Source organism: Dreissena polymorpha, chromosome 2 (assembly GCF_020536995.1).
Source record: "Dreissena polymorpha isolate Duluth1 chromosome 2, UMN_Dpol_1.0, whole genome shotgun sequence".
In the NCBI taxonomy this organism is placed as follows: Eukaryota; Metazoa; Mollusca; class Bivalvia; order Myida; family Dreissenidae; genus Dreissena; species Dreissena polymorpha.
In genome coordinates, this window is record NC_068356.1 from 12,900,573 (window position 1) to 12,925,500 (window position 24,928).

The window sequence follows — 24,928 nt, forward strand, 5'->3', positions numbered from 1 at the left end:
TCTGGGGACGTTTATGTGTTTCAGCTGCAGAAGGGACTCCTTCCACCGAGTCCATTTCAAGTGCTTGTCCGGCGGAAGAGGGCTATCCCAATCTGCGTGTGACGTCATTAGGTCTCTCATACACAGCCTGCCCTCCAACACGACAGGGACCAGGAAACCAATAGGGTCATACAGGCTAATTATGGTGGAGAGAACACCTCTTTTTGTATAAGGCTTGGCATCATTGGTACTTTTATAGGTGAATGTGTCCGTATTAAGGTCCCAAAGTAGACCTAAACTCCTCTGGACAGGAAGTTGCTCTAACGTCAGGTCTCTGACTCCATACGCCAATGCATTTGGTGGAAACTCCATCATCACTTTGTCACTGTTCGAGGCAATTTTTTGCATCTTGATACCTTCCGTCTCGAATGCTTTTGAGGTACGGGACAACAGACTGACAGCTTGCGGCACTGTTGGTAAAGACGTCAGCCCATCATCAACATAAAAGTCGTTGTTCACAAATCCTTTCACATCTTCTTCACAGTTTTCAACAATCTTTCTGATCCCGTATTTGGCAACAGCTGGGGATGTGCTTTTCCCAAACACATGCACAGTCATCCTGTAGTCTACCAGTGGCTTCTGTGGGTCATTATCTTCAAACCACAGGAAACGGAGGTAGTCTCTATGCTCTTCTGACACACAGAAGTTGTAGAACATCTGTTTTATGTCAGTTGTAACTTCTATTCGTTCTTTCCTAAAACGGAGGAGTATACCTAACAACATATTGGTAAGATCAGGACCAGTGTTCAAAACTTAATTCAATGAGATGTTGTTGTATCTTGCGGACGAGTCAAACACACATCGGATCTTGTTGGGGTTTTTGGCACTCGAAACTCCAAATATAGGCAAGTACCAACATTCTTGGTGTGGGTCTAATTTAGGGGCTCTTTCAGCGTGACCATTTTGCAATACCTTCCCCATGAAATCAATGAATAGATTTTGTCTTTGTTCATCATGAGCCATGGACTTCTGTAGAAGTTTCATACGTTTCAAGGCTTGGTCACGGTTGTTGGGTAATCTTGGCCGATCGGGCAGAAATGGTAAAGGAGCGGTCCATTTACCACCATGGGATTTCTTGAACTGTTCATCCATCATTTTCATGAAGTACTTGTCATTCTGTGACATTGCAGGCTTCTCGTCAGCAGATGTGCGAACAAAAATGGGGTCATCACAAATCTCGCAGATTGATTGCTCTCTAACATCAAAGCGGTTTTCGCAAGGGGTGAGTATTGTTGTGCGCCCATTTGCCACAAATGTCTTGTTCACGTTTACACTTGTTGACTTGTGGATTTGGCCTAGACAACATTCCCCAACGACAACCCATCCAAGTTTCAATCTTTGAGCATATGGAGTGTGAACGGGGCCAATTCGCTGCTCCAAGACGTGATGGGCGTCAATTAAATCTCTGCCAATGAGCAGCATGATCTCTGCTCTGTGATCAATGGGAGGTATCAGGTAAGCAATGTCTCGCAGATGTGGATGGTATCTTGCAACCTCTGGCGTAGGTATTTCTTCGCGGACATTAGGGACATCATTGCATTCGAGCACGCTAGGCAAATCAAACTTGTACGCACCGTCCCATGATTCAATAACACAGTCTCTTTCCACACGGCCATGGCTGGTTCTAGCACCACCACATGATTTTTGATTATACTCTACGACTTTTGATTGACAGGCAAGTTTATCGAAAAACGTTGAATTTGCGAGAGTTCTGTTACTCTGATCGTCTATAATAGCATACATGTTTACACATATATTAGGACGATGGCGGTTCGACACTTTAACGAGAACTATCTTGGCACAAGACTCTCCGCCAAAACTTTCCCCGCATATTTGCGTACACTTGTTCACAGCTGTAACCTCGTGACCTCTTTCACGTGATGGTTGTGACGCTTTCCACTCCCCGCCGTTCTGGGGTTGGGCGTGCAATTTCTTGCTTGTGTCTCTATTTAACTTGTTCACATGCATAGCGGAGGTATGATTAGTGCTGCCACAATCAGGACAAAATAGCCTTGCGGTACATGTGGAACTCTTATGTTCAGTTGTCGAGCAACACCGAAAACATAAATGGTTTTCTTTCAGAAATGTTTTTCTTTCTTCCAACGGTTTTGTCTTGAAGGCTCTACATTCATTCAAAGAATGATTTGTCTTATGAAGAGGACAAATAGGTTTGTCACCATGTCTCGGTCCTTGTACATCAGTTTTTTTAGCGTAGACTTGAGCTTTCGCATGAAAAGGTGGTATATTTGGATTATACCGATGAATATTCAAACTGGGATCGTTGCAAACCTTGCACATTTCTCAAATAAAAGTAGCCAAGAAACCAAACGGTGGATAAGGTACTTTATGTGTCATTTTATATGTGGCTGCACGGGAAACCCACTTTTCTTGGAGGTTGTGTGGTAATTTCTCAGTGACATCACGGGCACCTAATGACGAATTAAAGTGTGAAAATAAACCTGAATATAAAGAATTGTCCTTCAAAGCTTCAATTTCAGACACAACATCGGATAAATCATACAAACGCATTGGGTCTTTGTTTATTTTTGGGATACTGTTCAGTTTATTCTTTATAGCGTCAAAAATTAATTCGGGTGCTCCATATCTGTCATCCAGTCGTTCCCATATACGCTGCAGTGCAGTGGAACTGTTCATGGCATTTGCTACACGTATGCTTGTGGCGTGTTGAGAAGAAACTGGACCTAGCCACTTAATCAGCAAATCAAGTTCTTCCATAGGAGTCACACTGAGTTCCTGAATAACCGATTTGAAACTGCTTTTCCACAACAAATAATTTTCAGGTCTTTCATCGTATTTGTAAAGTCTTGCCTGAACAAGGTCTCTTCTAAGTATGCATTGCGTAATGTTCCTTATGTCTATTCCAGGCTGTACTGGGTTCACACTTTCACGTTGTAGTGCCACTTCGGGAGTGTTCACACTAGAACTGTTCACATGGGACAAATTCACAGGCAGATTGTTCACTATGGGAGTATTCACATGTAGTGCCACTTCGGGAGTGTTCACACTAGAACTGTTCACATGGGACAAATTCACAGGCAGATTGTTCACTATGGGAGTATTCACATGTAGTGCCACTTCGGGAGTGTTCACACTAGACCTGTTCACATGAGACAAATTCACAGGCAGATTGTTCACTACGAGAGTATTTACATGTAGTGAATTCACAAAAGGTAAAGGTTGGATATTCACGGTCGGCTCATCTGATGTTATTTGTTGTATGTATTCACGGACACGTTGTGCGGTACCAATCTCCTCCACATCAGGTAGTTTGCTTTTGCTGGAGTCGCTCAATTTTTCAAAAGCTTCAGCTTCCGCTTCCGCTGCAGCCGCATCCTTTTGATCTTGAAGTAGTGATATTTCTGCCTCTAGTAGCGACTTTTCTTTGATTGCCGATGCTGTTGCCAGAGCTTGTTGTTCATTTAAAATAGCTTCTTTCTTGCGCAGTTCAGCCTCACGTTGAGCGAAAGTGACTTTTACTTTTGCAGCCTCTGCTTTCGCTTGTTTTTCAGCCAAAATTGTTGATCTTGACCGCGAGGAGCTGGTGGAAAGTGTCAGAGAAGCACTGCTTCTGTTTGTTACAAAATTCTCTATAGAGTCCATGAACTTTCTCAATTCAAGTTCATGTTTCTTTGTTTCTAATTCAAGTGAACGTAATAATGTTTCATTTTCTTGGCCGTCAGATGTACTTAATTGCTTCTTACATTTGTGTATGCTTCTCGAGTACCGTTCGCCCTGAACAGTTGCACGAGTCTGAAGTAATGACAGTTCTGTCTTGTTTTTCAGGTTAAGAAAGTCAGTATTGCCTTTGATTAAAGAGTCCAGAATGTCCCTTTCCTCCTGGGAGGATGCTAAGAGGGTGTTTATGTCTGGGTGGTTAGACATGGTTACTGTTGCCAGGAGCCGGCTGCCAGGTCCTTGATGCACGTCTTTTTACTGTAATGCCTTGGGTACGGATCCACCGCGAACTATCGTTAGGGCACTGTACAGGACAAGTTGCATAACTCTGGTTGGCATTTTAAAGGAATTGTGGCCCTTTTTTGTCTTAGTAATTTTTAATATTTTAAAGTATTTCTTTTTTTTTCTTATTTTTGAAAGATCATCTGATAAATTACCACACCACCACATTATACCCCTCTCCATCCCCCCACCCACCCTGTCCATCCAAAAAAAAAATGAACATGGTAAAAATATAAAAATATTTACAGGGGTTTTTCAGCACTGCCTGCGCCTCCAGAAAACGGAGGCGTTCTCAAAGCAAACGAACCCGATCCCAAACTGATTTTTTGTCCAATTTCCAAAAAAACAAAAAAACAAATTATTTTTATTTTTTTTTAGAAAAAAAGTGTCTTTTGACATAAATGATTATTAGATTATTAATGTTCCAACTCGTCCAGCTGATGTGTATCATTTCAAAAAGCACTGCTGTGGTTGAGCAAGGATTCAGCATCATGAACCTGCTGTGCTCCCCATTACGCAGCACATTCACACAAAGCAAACTTACTCATCTGATGCTTACCTGCACCTGAATGACAAAACATTGGAGGAGCTGTGTGATGCTTTCAAAAACAGAAATCAGAGAAAACTAATGCTGTAACTTGTGTGACTAACCAGTGTTTGTTTTGGTCAAAAATATCTGCTATAAGTTTTTGACTGTACAGTTCTTATCTCAGAGTGTAACTGTAACTGAAAAACAAAATTGCAGTACTTGAATAAACGTTGAACATGCCCAATATTGCATGTGTTGATATAAAGAAGACAAAATAACAAATGAAAACAAATTTTTTTGTTAAACCACTGACTTATTTAAGCATAATAAATTCACAATGTTTTCCCAAAATGAGTTGTTTCATCAAAGCAAAAATTCCCAAAATGGACAATTTTGTCGATAAAAAATTCCCAATTAGGTCAGACTCCTTTTCCCAAAATAGGCAGAAAAAACCCTGATTTATTTTACTTTTGAAGGACCAACCATCCCACTCACGCTATTGCTATCAAACATGAAATAATATTGTATTAGTTTGTTTTATGTCTTTACTGATGGTCAATACATTGTTGAAAATATACCTGAACTCAGAATCATCTATAAAGTACAACTTCTTCAAAACATAAGTGATCAATATGTTTCAATTATGGTCCTCTTCCATTTAGAATATGATTATATTACCTTGACCTTATTGAATATGAACAATTTCACCATGATTTCTTATGTTATACTGTCAAACACTCTTATAGTCGAGTGCGCTGTCTTTTGACAGCTCTTGTTATAAAACATGTTCAGAACATTTTTCCAAATAATATCTGAGCCATGTTCACAACTAGGTCAGTTAAATAAAAAGATTGGTAACAATCTAGGGGCCTATTTTCAAATGATACATTGGCAGAATTGGAAACTTGTCATCTAGTGTCAAGAAATAGGTCAGACAAAAGAAAAAGCTTGTTAACACTGTAGTGGCCAAATTGATTTCCAACTCTTTATGAAACTTTGGAGACTGGGTCATGCTTGGTAAAAAAACTTAGTCACAGAATTGAAAGAACAAGCTTTTGAAGACTATTGAGAATGCAATTATTGTCCTATTCATGAAATTTGGTAAGAACATCTGCCCCAATAATGTATTGGTAGAGTAGAGCTCTAAACTGGGCCATGTGGTATAAAAGAAACAAGGTCACAAGTTTAAGTTATATAAAAAGCTTGTGAACTCTCTAGAAGTCACATTTGTTTGCACAATCTTCTTGGATTTTTCTCAAACCATTTAGTATTATTTCTCTGTAGAGTGATATTTGCAGGCCGTCAACTGATTTCTATATTCCTATATTTACCTATATTTTTGAGAATTTTCCCATATATTTCAAAACCTCCTATATTTCCTATAATTTCCTATATTGTTGACTTTTTTTCTCTATTTTCCTATATTTTTTATTTTTCCTCTATTTTGTTCTGAAATTTCCTTTTTTATTTTTTTGATACTTATAAGAAGTAATACTGCTGTTAGATATTTTAATTTACAGTGTAAAAAGCTGTCCCTCCTCTTCCAAAGCATCACCATCTTTCAGGAGTGCTGTTGTACACCATTGTGATATCTATATGGACACCTTTGATGAAGAAAAATACAACCATTTAAAAGGTGAGAACAAATCCTAGCAGATAGTTGTAACAGGTCTTTCCACGGGGATGCTCTTCTGAGGGGATATTAAATGCTCTTCCTGATTATTGAGATGTTTTATTGTCATTTTGCCATGTATACCATTACATCTTTTTCTTGTTTTTAAGATATGCATCTACCATTGTGTGTCTGATACCCATCAGATTAGATTTGTTTACAATTCGTATTAATAACACAGTGCAATTTTGTTCAATTAATTATTTTGATGTTCAATTTCAAAAATATGTATATGCAGACGCTGCCAGAAAAATCTTATATTCTGTATGTACATTTTATCATATAGGAATATTCTGTATGTACATTTTATCATATAGGATGTTTTGGTGTCTTTTTCATGTCTTAAAAATGTTTGATTGAAGAGTGTGTAGAAATTTTAATGTGCATAAAAAACAGAATTTGTTTTATAAGCTATGATATGATACTACATGTATGTGATTCATTTTTTCAGTTTCAATAATTTCATTATCAATGTTATGTTCCACTCTTATGTTAGGTTGTAAAACTATGTTTAATAATGTTTTGTGTTTTGTTGATTGTTAACTATTTAAATAAAAAAAATCAGGTGTCCACATTGATGACCACAGTGTGTTGCTGCATCAGCATATCTGCCTTAGTGGGAAGATGAGGGACTGTTTTTTTAAAGTAAAACATGAATTAAATGCTTATTGACGGAAAACAAGTAAGTAAGAAGTTCTCTACATATCTCTAGAACATTACTTTTTACCATAAAATTCCTATATTTTAACCCTAAACAAGCCCAAACCTCCTATATTTTGATGCAATAATTCCTATATTTTTTCCCATATTTTCACCTTAAGCCAGTTGACGGCCTGTATATGGTTCCAATCCATTTAATAACATAGCTGGGAAGATGCGGGGCAGTTCTCTTAATTTGGCTATAGTAAAACACTATAAATAACACATTTGTGCCCTCATAAAATGTGCTCAATTCATTTGTGTTGTTATGGGATTAAGTTTGAAAAAATGTGGATCATTAAACATTATGGCTTCCATGTCTTGTGCCATTTATCCTTTAAAAGCTAATGTGAAACTTTGTAAACAATATCTGCTTAGCACAGTTAATTTCCCTGGGGTTGCAGAAAACTCCTAAAGGCATGTAGGTTGCTTGTTATAGTATGTAATAAATGTGAAAAAAGACAAACACACAAATGTATGTTTCTCTGATTCATTTTTTTTGTTAAAAATCATTGTTTTAACCTATTAAGTATTATATGGATTTAAGCGAAATATCAGTGCTTTTATACTGGTAATTCAAACAGTAAAAAATAGCAGTAAAAATGATATATAGTTTAAACAGGGATCTATTTCTGCTATAATATGAAATATCTTTGTTTTCACTATTTCGCTGTGAAACCACTTCAGTTTTGGATTTTGAAGTTATTAATAATGATGTCATGAGCAGTTTGTCTAATATTTGTAAAATATGTTTTTTGCTGTTTTTGCTTCTGTTAATGTATGAAATATGCTACTTCTTGGTATCATCATGCAGAGTTTTATCTAATAACTTTTAATAAACTAATACTCACCTGCAACATTTAGCTCTTGAAGGAAACTGACAAGCCTCTACGTCCCCCGTCGGCATACTTCCTTTTCATCAGGGATGCTAGAGAGATAGCACTCAAGTCACGCAAGAAACCAGAAACAAACGCTGAGAGAAGAAAGGTGGGGTTAAATAATTATTTAATACATCTTGTTTATAGACTTTTGGATTTAAAGATATGTCTTTATGTAAATTCTACTTAAATGTTAAATTCAAATACTTATTATACAGTACCAGGTAATTTTGACTACCAATTTTTTTTGTAATTCCCACTAATAAAAGAGTGTGGGATACATATCTTTTTACGGTATTAAGAGGGATTGTATTTAAGTTTTGTATGCCCCAGGATCGAATGATCAGGGGTATATTATTTTTGGTCTGTCTGTTGGTCTGTCATCCTGTGGAAAACTTTACTTCAATTAAAGTTTTGCAATATTGAATTACTTTTGCAATATTGAAGATAACAACTTGATATTTTGCATGCATGTGTATCTCATGGAGCTGCACGTTTTAAGTGGTGAAAGGTCAAGGTCATCCTTCAAGGTCAAAGGTCAAATATATGGCTTCAAAGCAGCCTGAGAAAACTAACCTCAGTCATAACTTTTGCAATATTGAAGATTTAATTTTGGCATGCATGTGTATCTCATGGAGCTGCACATTTTGAGTGGTGAAAGGTCAAGGTCATCCTTAAAGGTCAAAGGTCAAATTTATGGCTTCAAAGCGGCGCAATAGGGGGCATTGTGTTTCTGACAAACACATCTCTTGTTATCCCCACGTTTTTCGGAGAAAAAGTGGGGATATTGTATTGATGTGTGTCTGTCCGTCCGTCCTGGCCACCTGCTCCTCCTACACTTTTAGCACTATAACCTGGAAACTTACATACATGGTAGCTATGAGCATATGTGCGACGGTGACAGTGACGGAATTTTGATCTTACCCCTGGGTCAAAAGTTATGGGGGTTTGGGCGGGGCCGGGTCTGAGATTTTCACTCGTTATTTTACATTAACTTCTTCATTTCTGCACCGATTTACTTCAAATTGATACTGAGCCTCTCTAGTGACACAAAGTCAATCTCAACTATGCATGGCCCCATAACCAACCCTGGGGCGTCCCGGCCACATAGGCCACGCCCACCCAAAATTACCTTTTACTATAATTTCTTCATTTCTACACCGATTCACTTCAAATTGATACTGAACCTCTTTTATGACAATACGGTCAATCTCAGCTATGCATGGCCTCATTACCAACCCTGGGGCGCCCCGCCCACATAGGCCACGCCCACCCAAAATTACCTTTTACTATAATTTCTTCATTTCTACACCGATTCACTTCAAATTGATACTGAACCTCTCTTATGACAATACAGTTAATCTCAACTATGTATGGCCCCATTACCAACCCTGGGGCGCCCCGCCCACATAGGCCACGCCCACCCAAAATTACCTTTTACTATAATTTCTTCATTTCTACACCGATTCACTTTAAATTGATACTGAACCTCTTTTATGACAATACAGTCAATCTCAATTATGCTCTCAATTATGCATGGCGCCATTACCAACCCTGGGGCGCCCCGCCCGCATAGGCCACGCCCACCCAACATTGCCTTTTACTATAATTTCTTCATTTCTACACCGATTTACTTCAAATTGATACTGAACATCTCTTATGACAATACAGTCAATCTCAACTATGTAAGGCCCCATTACCAACCCTGGGGCGCCCCGCCCATAAAAGGACACACCCACCAAAAATGGTCTTTTACTATAATTTCTTCATTTCTACACCGATTAACTTCTAATTGATACTGAATTTCTCTTATGACAATACAATCAATCTCAACTATTTATGGCCCCATTACCAACCCTGGGGCGCCCCGCCCATAATAGACCATACCCACATAGGCCACGCCCACCCAAAATTGCCTTTTACTATAATTTCTTCATTTCTTCACCGATTTACTTCAAATTGATAGTGAACCTCTCTTATGACAATACAGTTAATCTCATCTATGCATGGCCCCATTACCAACCCTGGGGCGCCCCGCCCACATAGGCCACGCCCACCCAAAATTGCCTTTTACTATAATATCTTCATTTCTACACCGATTCACTTCAAATTGATACTGAACCTCTTTTATGACAATACAGTCAATCTCAACTATGCATGGCGCCATTACCAACCCTGGGGCGCCCCGCCCACATAGGCCACGCCCACCCAAAATTGCCTTTTGCTATAATTTCTTCATTTCTACACCGATTTACTTCAAATTGCTAATGAACTTCTCTTATGACAATAAGGTCAATCTAAACTATGTATGGACCCTTTACCAACCCTGGGGCGCCCCGCCCATAATAGGCCACACCCACCCAAAATTGCCTTTTACTATAATTTCTTCATTTCTACACGGATTCACTTCTAATTGATACTGAACTTCTCTTATGACAATACGGTCAATCTCAACTATGCATGGACCCATTACCAACCTTGGCGCGCCCCTGGGTCAAACATGCGGCGTGGGGATACGCGTCGGCCTCTGCTGCGCCATTTCTAGTTTTTCTATAGTTGTGTACTTTTTAGCTCGGCTGTTACATATAAAATATATAAAGTGGATCTATCCTACTCACGACTGTGTTGGCGTGAGCATTGGAATGTTAAAGTCTGCGTACCACCTCAAATATGTCCTTGTCCCTTGACATTTTGCTTTTATATTTTGCATACTTTTTTACCAACATGACCCCCAATCTATAAACAAGAGCAGTCAACTGTATCAAGCATTTTTTAAGATGTCTGTTCCCTTTTTATACTGAGAAAATTGAAAATTTGGATAAGTTGTGTGCTTAGGTTCACTTTATTCCTAAAGTATCAAAGCTATTGCTTTCATACTTGCCACACTTACGTACTATCATGAGGGACTGTGCAGGCAAAGTTATGTAACTCTGACTGGCATTATGACAGAATTATGGCCCCTTTTATACTTCGATAATGAACATGTGGTTAAGTTTTGTGTTTTGGTCCATTTTACTCATTAAGTATCATAGCTATTGTTTTCAGACTTGGAAAACTCGCTAACTATCATAAGGGGACTGTACAGGGCAAGTTGCGTAACTCTGGTTGGCATTTTATCGGAATTATGGCCCTTTTTTTGTCTAAGTAACTTCGAATATTTTGTTAAATTGTGTGTTTAGATCCACGTTACTTCTAAAGCATCAAGGCTATTGCTTTTAAACTTCAAATACTTTCTTACTATCATAAGGGTACTGTACCTGGCAAGTTTAATTTGACCTTTACCTTTAAATGACATTGACTCTTAAGGTTAAATTAATAAATTTTGCCTAAATTGCCATAATTTCTTTATTTATGATCAAATTTGATTCATACTTTGACAAAACAACGCTTACCTGACATACCCCAATGCACTCCACGCAAACCATCCCCCACGCCCCATACCCAGAATCCCCCCTCCCCCCCCACCCCAAAAAAAAGAACTCCCCCGCACCCAAATTGACAAAAATTTGAAACATGGTAAAAAAACACAAATATTTATGTATTTGATTTTTAAGGACCGTCAAACCATCCCACCCAAACTATTGCTATCAAACTTGAAATAAAAATCTTATTAGTTTGTTTTATGTCTTTACAAATGTTCAATAGTAGATTGTAGAAAATATATATGAACTCAGAATCGTCAATAAAGTACAACTTCTTTAAAAAATATGCAATCAATATGTTTCAATTATGGTCCTCTTCCACTTAGAATATGACTATATTACCTTGACCTTATTGAATATGAACAATTTCCCCATGATGGCTTACGTTATACTGTCAAGCACTCGAATAGTCGAGGGCACTGTCTTTTGACAGCTCTTGTTTATAAAGGAATTTCCAACAGACATCAAATCTATAGACAATGAAACTAAAATTCAACATGTGTATTGAATACATACATAATTTTTATGCCCCCGGATCGATAGATCGTGGGTATATTGTTTTCGTCGTGTCTGTCTGTCATTCTGTCAAAAAACTTTAACCTTGGTTAAAGTTTGATAACTTTTTTGCTCACCTGATTGCTCAGGTGAGCCTTTGTGACCGGTTTTTGTCCGTCGTATGTCCGTCCGTCCGTTAACATTTGCTCGTAAACACTATAGAGGCCACATTTCTTGTCCCATCTTCATAAAACTTGGTCAGAAGCTTTGTCCCAATGAAATCTCGGCCTAGTTCGAAACTGGGTTGTGCCGGGTCAAAAACTAGGTCAAATAAAGAAAAACCTTGTAAACACTGTAGAAGTCACATTTCTTGCCCAATCTTCATGTAACTTTGTCAAAATGTTTGTCTTAATGATATCTTGGTTGAGTTCAAAAGTGGTTCCTATCCGTTGAAAAACATGGCCGCCAGTGTGCGGAGCAGTTTTCCTTATTTGGCTATAGAGAAACCTTGTAAACACTCTAGAAGTCACAATTTTTGCCCAATCATCATGAAAGTTGGTCTAAACATTGGTTCAATTGATGTCTCGGACGAGTTTGAAAATGGTTGAGGTCGGTGAAAAAACATGGCCGCCAGTGGGCGGGGCATTTTTCTCTATGTGTATATATTGGCTGTTTTCCCTATTTGGCTATAGAGAAACCTTGTAAACACTCTAGAAGTCACAATTTTTGCCCTATCACCATGAAAGTTGGTCAAAACATTGGTTTATTGATATCTTGGACGTGTTTGAAAATGGTCGGGATCGGTGATAAAACATTGCCGCCAGTGGGCGGGGCATTTTTCTTTATATGTATAAAGTGAAAACATGTGAACACAGTAGAAGTCACATTTTTGGCCTCATTTTCATTAAATTTGCTCAGAACATTTGTTTCTTTGATACGAGAGTTGAGTTCAAAAATGGTTCCGGTCAGTTGAATAACATGGCTGCTTGGAGGGGGGAAGTTTTTATCATTATGCCCCCCCCCCTTTCGAACAAGAGGGGGTATATTGTTTTGCTCAAGTCGGTCCGTCTGTCCACCAGATGGTTTCCGGATGATAACTCAAGAGCGCTTATGCAAAGGATCATGAAACTTCATAGGTACATTGATCATGACTCGCAGATGAACCCTATTGATTTTCAGGTCACTAGGTCAAAGGTCAAGGTCTAGATGACCCAAAATATTAAAATGGTTTCTGGATGATAACTCAAGAACGCTTATGCCTAGGATCATGAAACTTCATAGATACATTGATCATGACTCGCAGATGACCCCTATTGATTTTCAGGTCACTAGGTCAAAGGTCAAGGTCATGGTGACCCAAAGCAGTAAAATGGTTTCAGGATGATAACTCAAGAACGCTTATGCCTAAGATCATAAAACTTCATAGATACATTGATCATGACTCGCAGATAACCTCTATTGATTTTCAGGTCACTAGGTCAAAGGTCAAGGTCACGATGACCCGAAATAGTAAAATGGTTTCCGGATGATAACTCAAGAACGCTTAGGCCTAGGATCATAAAACTTCATAGGTACATTGATCATGACTCGCAGATGACCCCTATTGATTTTCAGGTCACTAGGTCAAAGGTCAAGTTCAATGTGACCTGAAATAGTAAAATGGTTTCTGGATGATAATCAAGAACACTCATGCCTAGGATCATGAAACTTTGTTTCTGGATGATAACTCAAGAACGCTTATGCCTAGGATCATGAAACTTCATAGGTACAATGATCATAACTTGCAGATGACCCCTATTGATTTTCAGGTCACTAGGTCAAAGGTCAAGGTCACGGTGACCTGAAATAGTAAAATGGTTTCTGGATGATAACTCAAGAACGCGTATGCCTAGGTTCATGAAACTTCAAAGGTTTATTGATCATGACTCGCAGATGACCCGTATTGATTATCAGGTCACTAGGTCAAAGGTCAAGGTCACAGTGCCGAAAAACGTATTCACACAATAGCTGTCAAGGTCACGGTGACTCAACTTAGAAAAATGGTTTCCGGATGATAACTCAAGAATGCTTACGCCTATGACCATGAAACTTCATAGGTACATTGATCATGACTCGCAGATTAAATAATAATGATGAAACTTGACCAGGTTGTTTGTCTGGACAATATCTACTTCAAGTTTAACATTTGGTAAATATTGATTGAACCGACTCCTCTCAGGTGAGCGAACTAGGGCCATCTTGGCCCTCTTGTTTAATATTGAACACAGCAACTTCATATTTGGCATGCATGTGTATCTTGTGGAGCTGCACATTTTGAGTGGTAAAAGGTTAAGCTCATCCTTCAAGGTCAAAGGTCAAAATGAAAAAAAATCATTTCTCCATTCGATCTCATACTTACTTCTCGTGGAGCTGCACATTTTGAGTGTTGAAAGGTCAAGGTCAACCTTCAAAGTCAAAGGTCAAAATATAAAATACAAAAATTTCCAGAACTTTTTAAATATTGAACACAGCACCTTAATATTTGTATCTCGTGGAACTGCACATTTTGAGTGGTGAAAGGTCAAGGTCATCTTTCAAGGTCAAAAATAAAACAAGGGCTGTTTGTAAAACATGCATGCCCCCCATGTGGGCTCTTTGTTGTAGTGAGAGCCATTGTGTGAATATGTTTTTTGTCACTGTGACCTTGACCTTTGACCTAGTGACCTGAAAATCAATAGGGGTCATCTGCAGGTCATGATCAATGTACCTATGAAGTTTCATGATCCTAGCCATAAGCATTCTTGAGTTATCATCTGGACACCATTTTACTATTTCGGGTCACCTTTACCTTTGACCTAGTGACCTGAAAATCAATAGGGGTCATCTGCGAGTCATGATTAGTCTACCTATCAAGTTTCATGATCCTAGGAATAAGCGTTCTTCAGTTATCATCCGGAAACCATTTTACTATTTCGGGTCACTGTGACCTTGACCTAGTGACCTGAAAATCAATAGGGGTCATCTGCGAGTCCTGATCAATCTACCTATCAAGTTTCATGATCCTAGGCCTAAGCATTCTTGAGTTATCATCCGGAAACCATTTTACTATTTCGGGTCACTGTGACCCTGACCTTTGACCTAGTGACCTGAAAATCAATAGGGGTCATCTGCGAGTCATGATCAATCTACCTATCAAGTTTCATGATCCTAGGGCTAAGCGTTCTTGAGTTATCATCCGGAAACCATTTTACTATTTCGGGTCACCTTGACCTTTGACCTAGTGACCTCAAAATCAATAGGGGTCATCTGCGAGTCATGATCAATGTACCTATGAAGTTTCATGATCCTAGGCCTAAGCGTTCTTGAGTTATCGTCTGACAACCACCTGGTGGACGGACAGACCGGCCGACAGACCGACATGAGCAAAGCAATATACCCCCTTTTGTTCGAAGGTTGGCATAAAAATAAAAATTCATTTCTCCATTCAATCTCTGACTTACTTCTCCTGGAGCTGCACATTTTGAGTGGACAAAGGTCAAGGTCAACCTTCACGGTCAAAGGTCAAAAACATATTTATTTTTTTTATGCCCCTGGATCGAATTATCGGTGGTATATTGTTTTTGGCCTGTCTGTCTGTCATTCCGTCATTCTGTCCCCAAACTTTAACCTTACAATAAAGTTTTGTAAAATATTGAGCATAGTAACATGATATTTGGCATGCATGTCTATCTCATAGAGCTGCACATTTTGAGTGGTTAAAGGTCAAGGTCATCCTTCAAGGTAAAAAAAAAGCGGCGCATTAGGGGGCATTGTGTTTCTGACAAACACATCTCTTGTTCTCATGAAATTTAAAGAGACCAGTTCATGTTGCACATGTTGCAAAATTTTGCATTTTCAGTTGAGGTTGCAATTGCACAACCACTGACATTTTTGCAAAAATCCTTTCAGTTTATTGATGAGTGCGCCCAGAAGTGGAAGCAAATGTCTGAGCAGGAAAAACAGGTATATTTTATTATACTTTGTTCAATTTATTTATTACATAAAATTCATGTGAGGTTGAACAACACTTGCATTTAATGTTTCTTATGCTCCTTAATTTTCTTAACTGTATTTTTAGCTCACCTGATTGCTCAGGTGAGCTTTTGTGACCGGTCTTTGTTCGTCTTCCGTCCATCCGTTGTCCACATTTGGTTTGTAAACACTCTAGAGGCCACATTTCATGTCCGATCTTCATGAAACTTGGTCAAAAGATTTGTCCCAATGATATCTCAATCAAGTTCGAAACATGGTCATGCTGGGTTAAAAACTAGGTCACTAGGTCAAAAAAAAGAAAAACCTTGTAAACACTGTAGAAGTCACATTTCCTGCCCATTCTTCATGTAACTTTGTCAAAATGTTTGCCTTAATGATATGTAGGTTGTGTTCGAAAGTGGTTCTGGTCCATTGAAAAACGTGGCCGCCAGTGGGCGGAGCAGTTTTCCTTATTTGGCTATAGAGAAACCTTGTAAACACACTAGAAGGCACAATTTTTGCCCAATCATCATGAAAGTTGGTCAAAACACATTGGTTTTATTGATATCTCGGACGAGTTCGAAAATGCTCCAGATCGGTGAAAAAACATGGGCGCCAGTGGGCGGGGCATTTTTCTCTCTATATATATAGTAAAAACATGTGAACACTCTAGAAGTCACATATTTGGCCCAGTTTTCATGAAATTAGGTCAGAATATTTGTTTCCTTGACATGAGAGTTGTGTTCGAAAATGGTTCTGGTCAGTTGAAAAACATGGCTGCCGGGGGGTGGGACAGTTTTCCTTATTTGGCTATAGAGAAACATTGTAAACATGCTAGAAGTCATAATTTTTGCCCAATCATCATGAAAGTTGGTCAAAACATTGATTTATTGATATCTCGGACGAGTTCGAAAATGGTCCAGATCGGTAAAAAAACATGTCGCCAGTGGGCGGGGCATTTTTATCTATATGTATATAGTGAAAACATGTGAACACTCTAGAAGTCACATTTTTGGCCCAATTTTCATGAAATTTGGTCAGAACATTTGTTTCCTTGATATGAGAGTTGATTTCGAAAATGGTTCCGGTCAGTTGAATAACATGGCAGCCGCCGGGGGGGGGGGCAGTTTTCTTATATTTATATAGTAAAAAAGCTTGTGAACTCTCTAGAAGGCACAATTTTTGCACAATCATCATGAAACTTGGTACAAAGATTGGTTTTATATATATCACATAATTAATGCCATAATTAATGCCCTTAAATTGTCCAAATTTTCATTATATTATACAAAATCCTTGTAAACACTCTAGAGGTCACAATTTTGTTTCAGATTTTATGAATCTTGGTCATAATATTTATTTTTGTAAGCAAAGTTTGATGTTTGGTAAGGGGGGTCAACTAAAAATATAGGTCACCAGGTCAAATCTTACAAAAACAAAAACACTCCATATTCCAGAGTTTTGGTTCAATAATGATGAAACTTGACCAGGATGTTCGTCTGGATAATATCTAGGTCAAGTTTGACGTTTGGTAAAGATTAAATGAACCGACTCCTCTCAGGTGAGCGAACTAGGGCCATCTTGGCCCTCTTGTTGTTTACTGCTTAGGTTATGAAAAAGTGCACGTCATTTGATATCATTTAATCTGAGTCAAACGAGCCCAAACAAGCCAGAAGTAATTGGAAGGAAATTATCTGATAAGTGGAACACATTAATTGGAACATGTATCAGTATGCTCAGTAAATAAGCTGCTAATTTCTTTAATAGTGAAAAAATAACATGATTTTATGTACATAAAAGCTAGACATAATTACAGAGTTGAATTGTTTTCTGCACTTTTGTTTTTGTCTATAATTGTGTGTCCATTTATTTAAAGTGATTTAAATTGATTGTATTGTACAACATTGCTATAAGATTATAACTTGCATAGAAAATATGAACTGTTAAATGGGCATCTGAATCTTTGATTGACAAGTCACCAGTGGTCAATTATTTATGCAATTATGTTTGGTAAACAAGTTAACTGCATTGTGGGTTTTGCTTCGACATACTTTGAGTATTGCTATGAATACACTTGTATTTCATTTAGCACTATTTGAAGCTCGTCGCCAAGCAGTATGAGGACTTTCAAGCGAAGATGTCGGTCTGGGAGAAGGGCATGATAGAGGCTGGCATGGAGTCCCTAGTGAGGAAGACGACCCGCAAGAAAATGAACATAGAAACTACACAGGAGGGGCAGGTCAAAGCCAAGGCAAATAAAAGGGGAACCAAAACTAAAGTCAAGAGTACCAGATCAAAAGGCAAAGTCAAAGTGGAAACTACTGGCACTTAAGGCATAGCCAACGTTGGAAGTACCAGACCTAAAAGCAAGACCGAAGTGGAAAGTAGAAAAACTCAAGGCAAGGACAAATAGGAAAGTTCTGATGATGACGAGTAGAAATCCTTAAGTGCATTTGTGGGGCTTGACCTGGGATTGTTAAATGGACTTGCGACAACATGGTACTACCTTCAACATGTGCCTTGCATGAAACAAAACTGCCAATGTGTTCCTAGGTATACTAAATTTATGCGATGCATTAAATAATGTACACTGTGTGTTTATGGTATGGAATGTGATCTTGCTTGTTTGCCTTTACAGGTTATACAGTTTGCCAGATGTTATTAAATGAAGGCTACCAGTATGTTTCCAAGAACGTTATTTCCAATTCTTTTTTACTTGTAATTGTGAGAGAACATGTAGTTGACGGGACTTACTTTAGTAGCAAATACACATTTTGATCATTTACTCTTCCGTACAACTGTAGGAAATAGGATAACAATATCGAATTTACTTTTGCATACCCGATCATAATTTTCTTATTGTTGATGATAACATATAGTCGTTTTTTAAAGTTATAATTTTATTCTTTTTAAAAGTGTCATAACATTAATAGACTGACTGAACTACAAGTTCTTGTCTATGGAACATGTCTTTGTATTTCAAACAGAAGCTATGTTGCAACACTGAAATGGCGGTTTAAGACTTTCTCTGCTCAGGTATTCCTTTATAGATTCTGCACTGGTTTTCTTTTGTAAAACCTCTTATTGTTAAGTCTCTCAGGTACCGATGAAGATGGTGATTATTACATGAATAATATTTTCCACTAAACACAACATATTTTGCATTTATTACATTGTACATCTGTATAGATTCCTAAACTGAAACTATACCATTTTATTGGGTTATAATCTTCATCAACATTTATGGTATACCGCTGACAATCGTTAGCGATTATTATTAGCAGGCGCGTTGTCTGGAAACAGTGTTAGAATTTTTGTTTTGTGCAGATTAAAATCAGAAGGTGAAGATAGAGTAAATTAGTCTTATATACAAGGATGAAAGATAAAAACAGTTATTATTTAGAATTTGAATGTTTGAGGAAGCTGCTCAGCAAAGATGTTTAAGCTGGCAATTGATTGTATTGAGATAGGTAAGTTATTCTATAAACGAATGCTCCTAGTGAAGAAAGAATTTGCATGGTAGTGCGTCCTAGAATGAGGTATCGGGAAGTTTATGTTTCTGGGTGGTATTAGATGATTATGGTCAACATGTACAAGGTTGTGGTGGATTGTGAAGATGAATGTGACCTCGCTTAGTTTGCGGCATTGTTCAAGGGTTTGCCAGTTCATGTTGGACACACTGCTGGTGTAGGTGTAATCTTGATAGATCTGGCAGCTAACCGTTGAATCTGTTCTATCTTATAGATAAGGTACTGTTGCCAGGGATCCCAAATTGTTGAGCAGTATTCTAATTGTGGTTTTACTTAGGTTGTGTATGCTCTTTCTGTTGCTGCTTTGTTTTTGGTTTTTATGTTGCGTTTTATGAATCTTAGGGAGTTGTTAGCTTTTGAGGTGATGTTGTTGATGTGTTTGGTCCGTGTTAGGTCGTTTGTAATCGTTATGCCTAGATATTTTGCGGCGTCAGTTGTTTTGAGGTCTATATCGTGAAGTTTATATTGGTGGTGTATGGGCTTCCGTTTGCGAGTAATCCTAAGTACTTCGCACTTGTCCGGGTTGAACTGCATGGATCAATCTGACTCCCATTTCTCGAGGCTAATGAGGTCATTTTGGAGTGTATGAGTGTCATTGGAGCATTTGATTGTAAGATATAGTATGGTGTCGTCCGCAAATAGTCTGGTTCTGCTTTTGATATTATCAGGAAGGTCGTTTATATAGGATAGGAATAAGCAGGGCCCTAAGACTGACCCTTGAGGGACACCTGAGAGGACTGGAAGATTTTCAGCGTTTTGACCTTCAACGACGACCTGTTGGGTCCGGGCTTGTAGAAACGAGTGGATCCATGAGGTAACCTGGTCATTTATGCATAATCTTATCAGTTTATGATGATCCACCTTGTCGAACGCTTTACTGAAGTCCATGATAACAACATCTGTGTGTTGACCATTTTCGATACTGTCATGGACTTCCTGTTTGAAATCAATCAGTTGCGTCTCACAGCTGTGCTGGATCTAAAACCATGTTGGTTGGGGTTAAGGATGTGGTTTCTGTCATATCAGGACATGATATTAGACGTGATGACGTGTTCATTAATTTTGAGGCTATGCGGGTAATGGAGATAGGGCGATAGTTACTAGTATTGCATTTTGGACCTTTCTTGAAGACTACTACTGCATGCTTCCAGTCTTCCGGGACAATACCTGTTTGAAGCGATATCTGAAAGATATGGGTGAGGACAGGGGCTATTTCACTGTGAAGTTCTTTCAGTTATCTTGGGGATAGTTGGTCTGGCCCTGAGGCTTTACTCGGATTTAGGGCTTGAAGTAGCTCGTCTTCGTCGTCCTGAGTTATGTTGACTTGGGGCATGAGTGGGCGATCAGGTGAAGTAAGGATTTGCTTGCCAGTCTGCTGGAGTATACTCGTGGGTTGGGCTCTGGATAAAGCAAACCCAAATTGTTTATTGAGTACTTTGGCTTTGGCTTTTGTGTCTGTGAACGTTTGGCCATTACTTTTAAGGCGGGCGACACCGCAATTTTCAGTTTGGTTGGATTCAATAAAGGAGTAGAATTTCTTGTTTCCTCCAGATTGAGAGTCCTGAGAGAAGATGACAGTGTCAGTGCAGTTCTAGTAGGCATTCCTGATTTCTTTTTGGACGAGACACCTTGTATGCTTGAATTTATATGCTAGGTTAGGGTTGCTGGGTTTTGACCTTTTCATTCTTTTGTATAGTTGGTCTCGTTTCCTTATCAGTTTTATGATTTGGTGGTTGACCCATAGATCGCAGCGGATTTTTGTTGTTGTTTTGTTGGGATGTGGATTGAACTGAGGTGTGTGAGTTCGTTCTTAAATAAATACCAAGCAGTACAGTAAAACTGCGATAACTCGAGGAAGCACGGGACCGACATCGATGCTCGAGTAATCGCAGGTTTCGAGTAATCCATGGTATTACGGGCAAAAGCCAGCGAAGCGGGCGTTGACCGTGCATACATATGGAAATTTAGACCATAAAATTACATAAGAATACCATATAGGGATGCGTCTCAAAAAAATTGCCACGCGACATATATTTTCGCGATGCTATTTATGACCTTGAACAAATCAAAAACACTTTGACATATACTAAATCAAATGTAAATACATACCTCAGAAAAAATTATATCAATGACATCATAATTGTGTAGCGAATTGCACTAAATATTCTCGCCTTATTTCTTTTTCTTCGCAACCGTTCCAGAATTAAGTCATTTCTAAATTATCTCCCCTGAATGCTCTTCTTCAGTGGGTATAAGCCGAAGACTGGTTCACTACATATAGTGACAGTCTTTACCAAACACAATTAAGGTGAACATAACCCGTCTTTTATATATTATTGCCGAATCTCAGATTTTTGTCGAATGTATTTGCTTTGATCTTCTCGATATCTTATTGATATTATTATCCTGACAAATCACAAACGCTTGTTAAAAAATTATTTGTTTTTAAACATTATAGTTGGCATCTCTATTCTTCCAGTATTCTCGCGGTATTTCAATAACGACACCCTACTGTTTGTCAGACTTTGTGACGCATTTTCCATTCGCTCTCAGAAAGAAGTTGTACGTGTGATCATGAGCAATATTCTGGTAAGTTGTCGTTGTTATCCACCAGAAACACATTTATTCACAAAATTTAAAGATATTCCGATCTAACCTTTTAGTCTTTTAGCTTTAATTTTTAACGTATTTACACCTCGTCTGCTCGCACTTTACCGATTTACCGGAAGGTTACATATCACTATAATTAGTTTAGGCCTTAAACCACAAAATCCGATGCCGTTGGATTTTCGTACCACAATCTTACGTAAAAAATCTTCCAGATTCGAAATCAACAAAAAAACAAGACATTTATAAATTGTCTGCATTATTGATCAAATTTTAAGATATTTGTTGGTTTTCGGTTTTTAGATGCTGTTCTGCCAAGGCAAGAGCTGGGCATCATACATGCCATTCTAGCCAGCAAAACTGACAGTTTTGGTTTACAGAAATCAACAAAGGAGGGATTCCTGAACTATCAAAATTTCCAAGCTATACACACAGTTATTATCTGTGGTGATCTTTATTGGTTCTGTTTGTTTACTTGGATGGAACGTGTGTGAACTTTTATAGAACTTTGAAAAGTCTATGTCTATCTATAAACAAAAATCAGCTATGGTATAATAAGATCAGATGTGCAAACAATGTCAAAGGGTTGTTAAATTAACAATTTGAAGGCAATTATGCTGAAAAAAATATGAAAGTTCCCATGCAAATTTAGTCTGTATATCGACAAGTGTCTGCCGATAATTGTCAAACTAGTCATACAAAACTTACCACAAGTATGTAAAAGCACTAAGTACCTGTTGTGATCATTTTTAGTAAGATAGTGTAACTCTAAACAGCAGCAAATATCTTGTTCAGTAAATGCATAATGCAATTAATATGATTTCTTTCTATTGTGTAATTAATAAATTGGTTGTTACTTGTTAATCCATGATAAATGTTTTATGGCTAGTACAAAACCAGCATTGTTAATTTTGTAAAAGGTAATAAAATAACACCACTTTGTAATTTCATATACGTAAATATTCTTGTACTGTAGTTTGATGACAGTGTTTTAGTATTACTTATTTTGTAACTATTATTTTATGTGCAATTAATGATGTGAAGTGTTTTGTATCTCCACACAATACCACATACCTTTTTATATATGTACTGTGTTATGTGTTATTTGAATGTTTAAATAAAAAATATGGATGATATAACATGATGCATTCTAATATTTGCATTCAAATTGTAACTATAGAGCTAAGTGTATGCAGTTTAGACTGTGATTTAAGAATTGCTACAAAATGGCTAGTTTTTTAGTGGCGACAAAATTTAAACTATTCAACAATAGTTTGCAAAAGAAAATTAGAAACCTGCAAGATACCTGTGTTTATTAAATATTTAAATTGCGAAACAGGTATGTTGTTATGCTGTTACACATAATTATACATTGATAATAAATAAGAAGACAATTAGCGTTGTAAACGTCTCCCAACAGTAGAAATCATTCTTCTGATGAAGTCATTGGTATACAGACGAAATCTCCAGGTATGGCTTTCAATACGTAGTGTGTGATATTTGACAGTCTAAAACTTATTGGATTAAAAAAAAAATCCTGTCAAATTTGTCAATCAAAATTGATTTGACACATCACATGATTTTGATTATGTTAAATCAGTGTACTGTATGCTAAATGTAACTGCTTTAGCAAGCTGTCAAGTTGAATTGAGACATTTGATGAAACAAACTGTTTCCTGGGTAGGACCAGTACTTAGTGTCTATATGACGTACCATGACGTCGAAAGTCTACAAGACCTAATAGGTAGAACGAGAAATGTACTTCGACGTACAATTTTCACCGACCCTTGACTGTTAGCCAATCAGAAGACACCTTACGTCTGTTGCTTTTAGAGATATTTGACTTTGAACATTATTATTATTTATACCAAATTATGCGACGATCGACCGCTTACTCATAGATATTGTGCGTATTTATTAAACATTATTATTATAATTTTTCCAAATTATGCGACTATCGACCGCTAACTCATATATATTGTGCGTATTTATTGACCTGGCGTGGCGGAATTAACCTCTGACAAAATGCAAGTTATGGTTATCACAAAATACGACCAACAGGGAGGTTTTTATACATTATTTATCCCGTCAATGCTTAGTAACTGTTTGGTTACCGTTAGGAATTTCCTACACAGTAATGCGCTGGACGGTCGTGATACTCCGCCCCGCATGAACAATAAATACTCACAATATGCTGAATAATTTTAATTTTAAAAAGGTAACAATTGAATCTTCTTCAAATTTGTATATAATCTATTTCAATGCATTAAATACTTGAAACTTCTATGTGTTTTTTTGCAATTCTGATATTTTTATTCATTTTGTCCTCAATTAAAAAAAAGATTTTAAACATTTATTATGAATAAAACTGAAGGAAAAGCGGCTCAAGAGACAAGTGTTGTTATTGGCTGTTCAGAAAATGTGTACTTTGACGTACAAATATATACTTCGAAGTGTATTTTATATGTGTATGTCGACGTACATTTCTCGTTTTACCTTGCAGGTCTTCTTGACTTTCAACCCAAATGGTACGCCATAGTATATCTTTAGGGTTATCTTAAGAATGCACCCACTTGAGGATCAATACAGAGACCTCCCAGTGACTAAGCCAGTTAGCAGACACCCCACCCACTATACCACAGCCACCGAACCAGCTTTAAATTCCTGTGGCTAGAAAAAATATATATAAGATGCTAGATCTTTAAGCTAGGATCATGTAACTCGTTTTAAGATTTATTTTTTTGGATGCATTACTTAATTATTGCAACAATTGTAATATTTTGAACACAATCATGTCCATATATATATTAAAAATACATGGTTATCAAAAAAAACTTAAAAAGCTTTTGCCCGTAAATTAGGTAGCACCTATAATCATATTATTTGTTTTCACTGTCTCGGTTGATAGTGCTGAATTCTGACCGCAAACGCTTTATTTAGGTCATAATACACTTAAAAGTTTCCCTATATAATTCAATGTAAAAGCGACAACTTTGAGCGAAAATAAATGCAACATTTTGAACATAGAGACCCACATAACCATACCTTTTCTTAAAGGCCATTCTAAGCGGAATCGATTTATGCAATAA

The 24,928-nt window shown here is 37.6% G+C and overlaps 1 protein-coding gene across 6 annotated transcripts in view; it reads left to right on the forward strand.

The window, feature by feature from the left end:
• Positions 1-24,928, forward strand: part of LOC127865881 (transcription factor A, mitochondrial-like) — a 175,760-nt gene that overhangs the window by 89,953 nt on the left and 60,879 nt on the right. Inside the window, exons 5-7 of one of the 6 annotated variants that reach the window (XM_052405924.1) lie at positions 7,782-7,904; positions 15,640-15,693; positions 17,792-18,383. The exons of 4 other annotated variants lie outside the window; for them this stretch is intronic. In XM_052405924.1, the coding sequence (XP_052261884.1) occupies positions 7,782-7,904; positions 15,640-15,693; positions 17,792-18,034 (420 nt within the window). In that variant the 3' untranslated portion in view covers positions 18,035-18,383. Of the gene's footprint in view, positions 1-7,781; positions 7,905-15,639; positions 15,694-17,791; positions 18,384-24,928 lie in introns of those variants that run through there. One more of the 6 variants, XM_052405925.1, reaches the window with a different exon arrangement.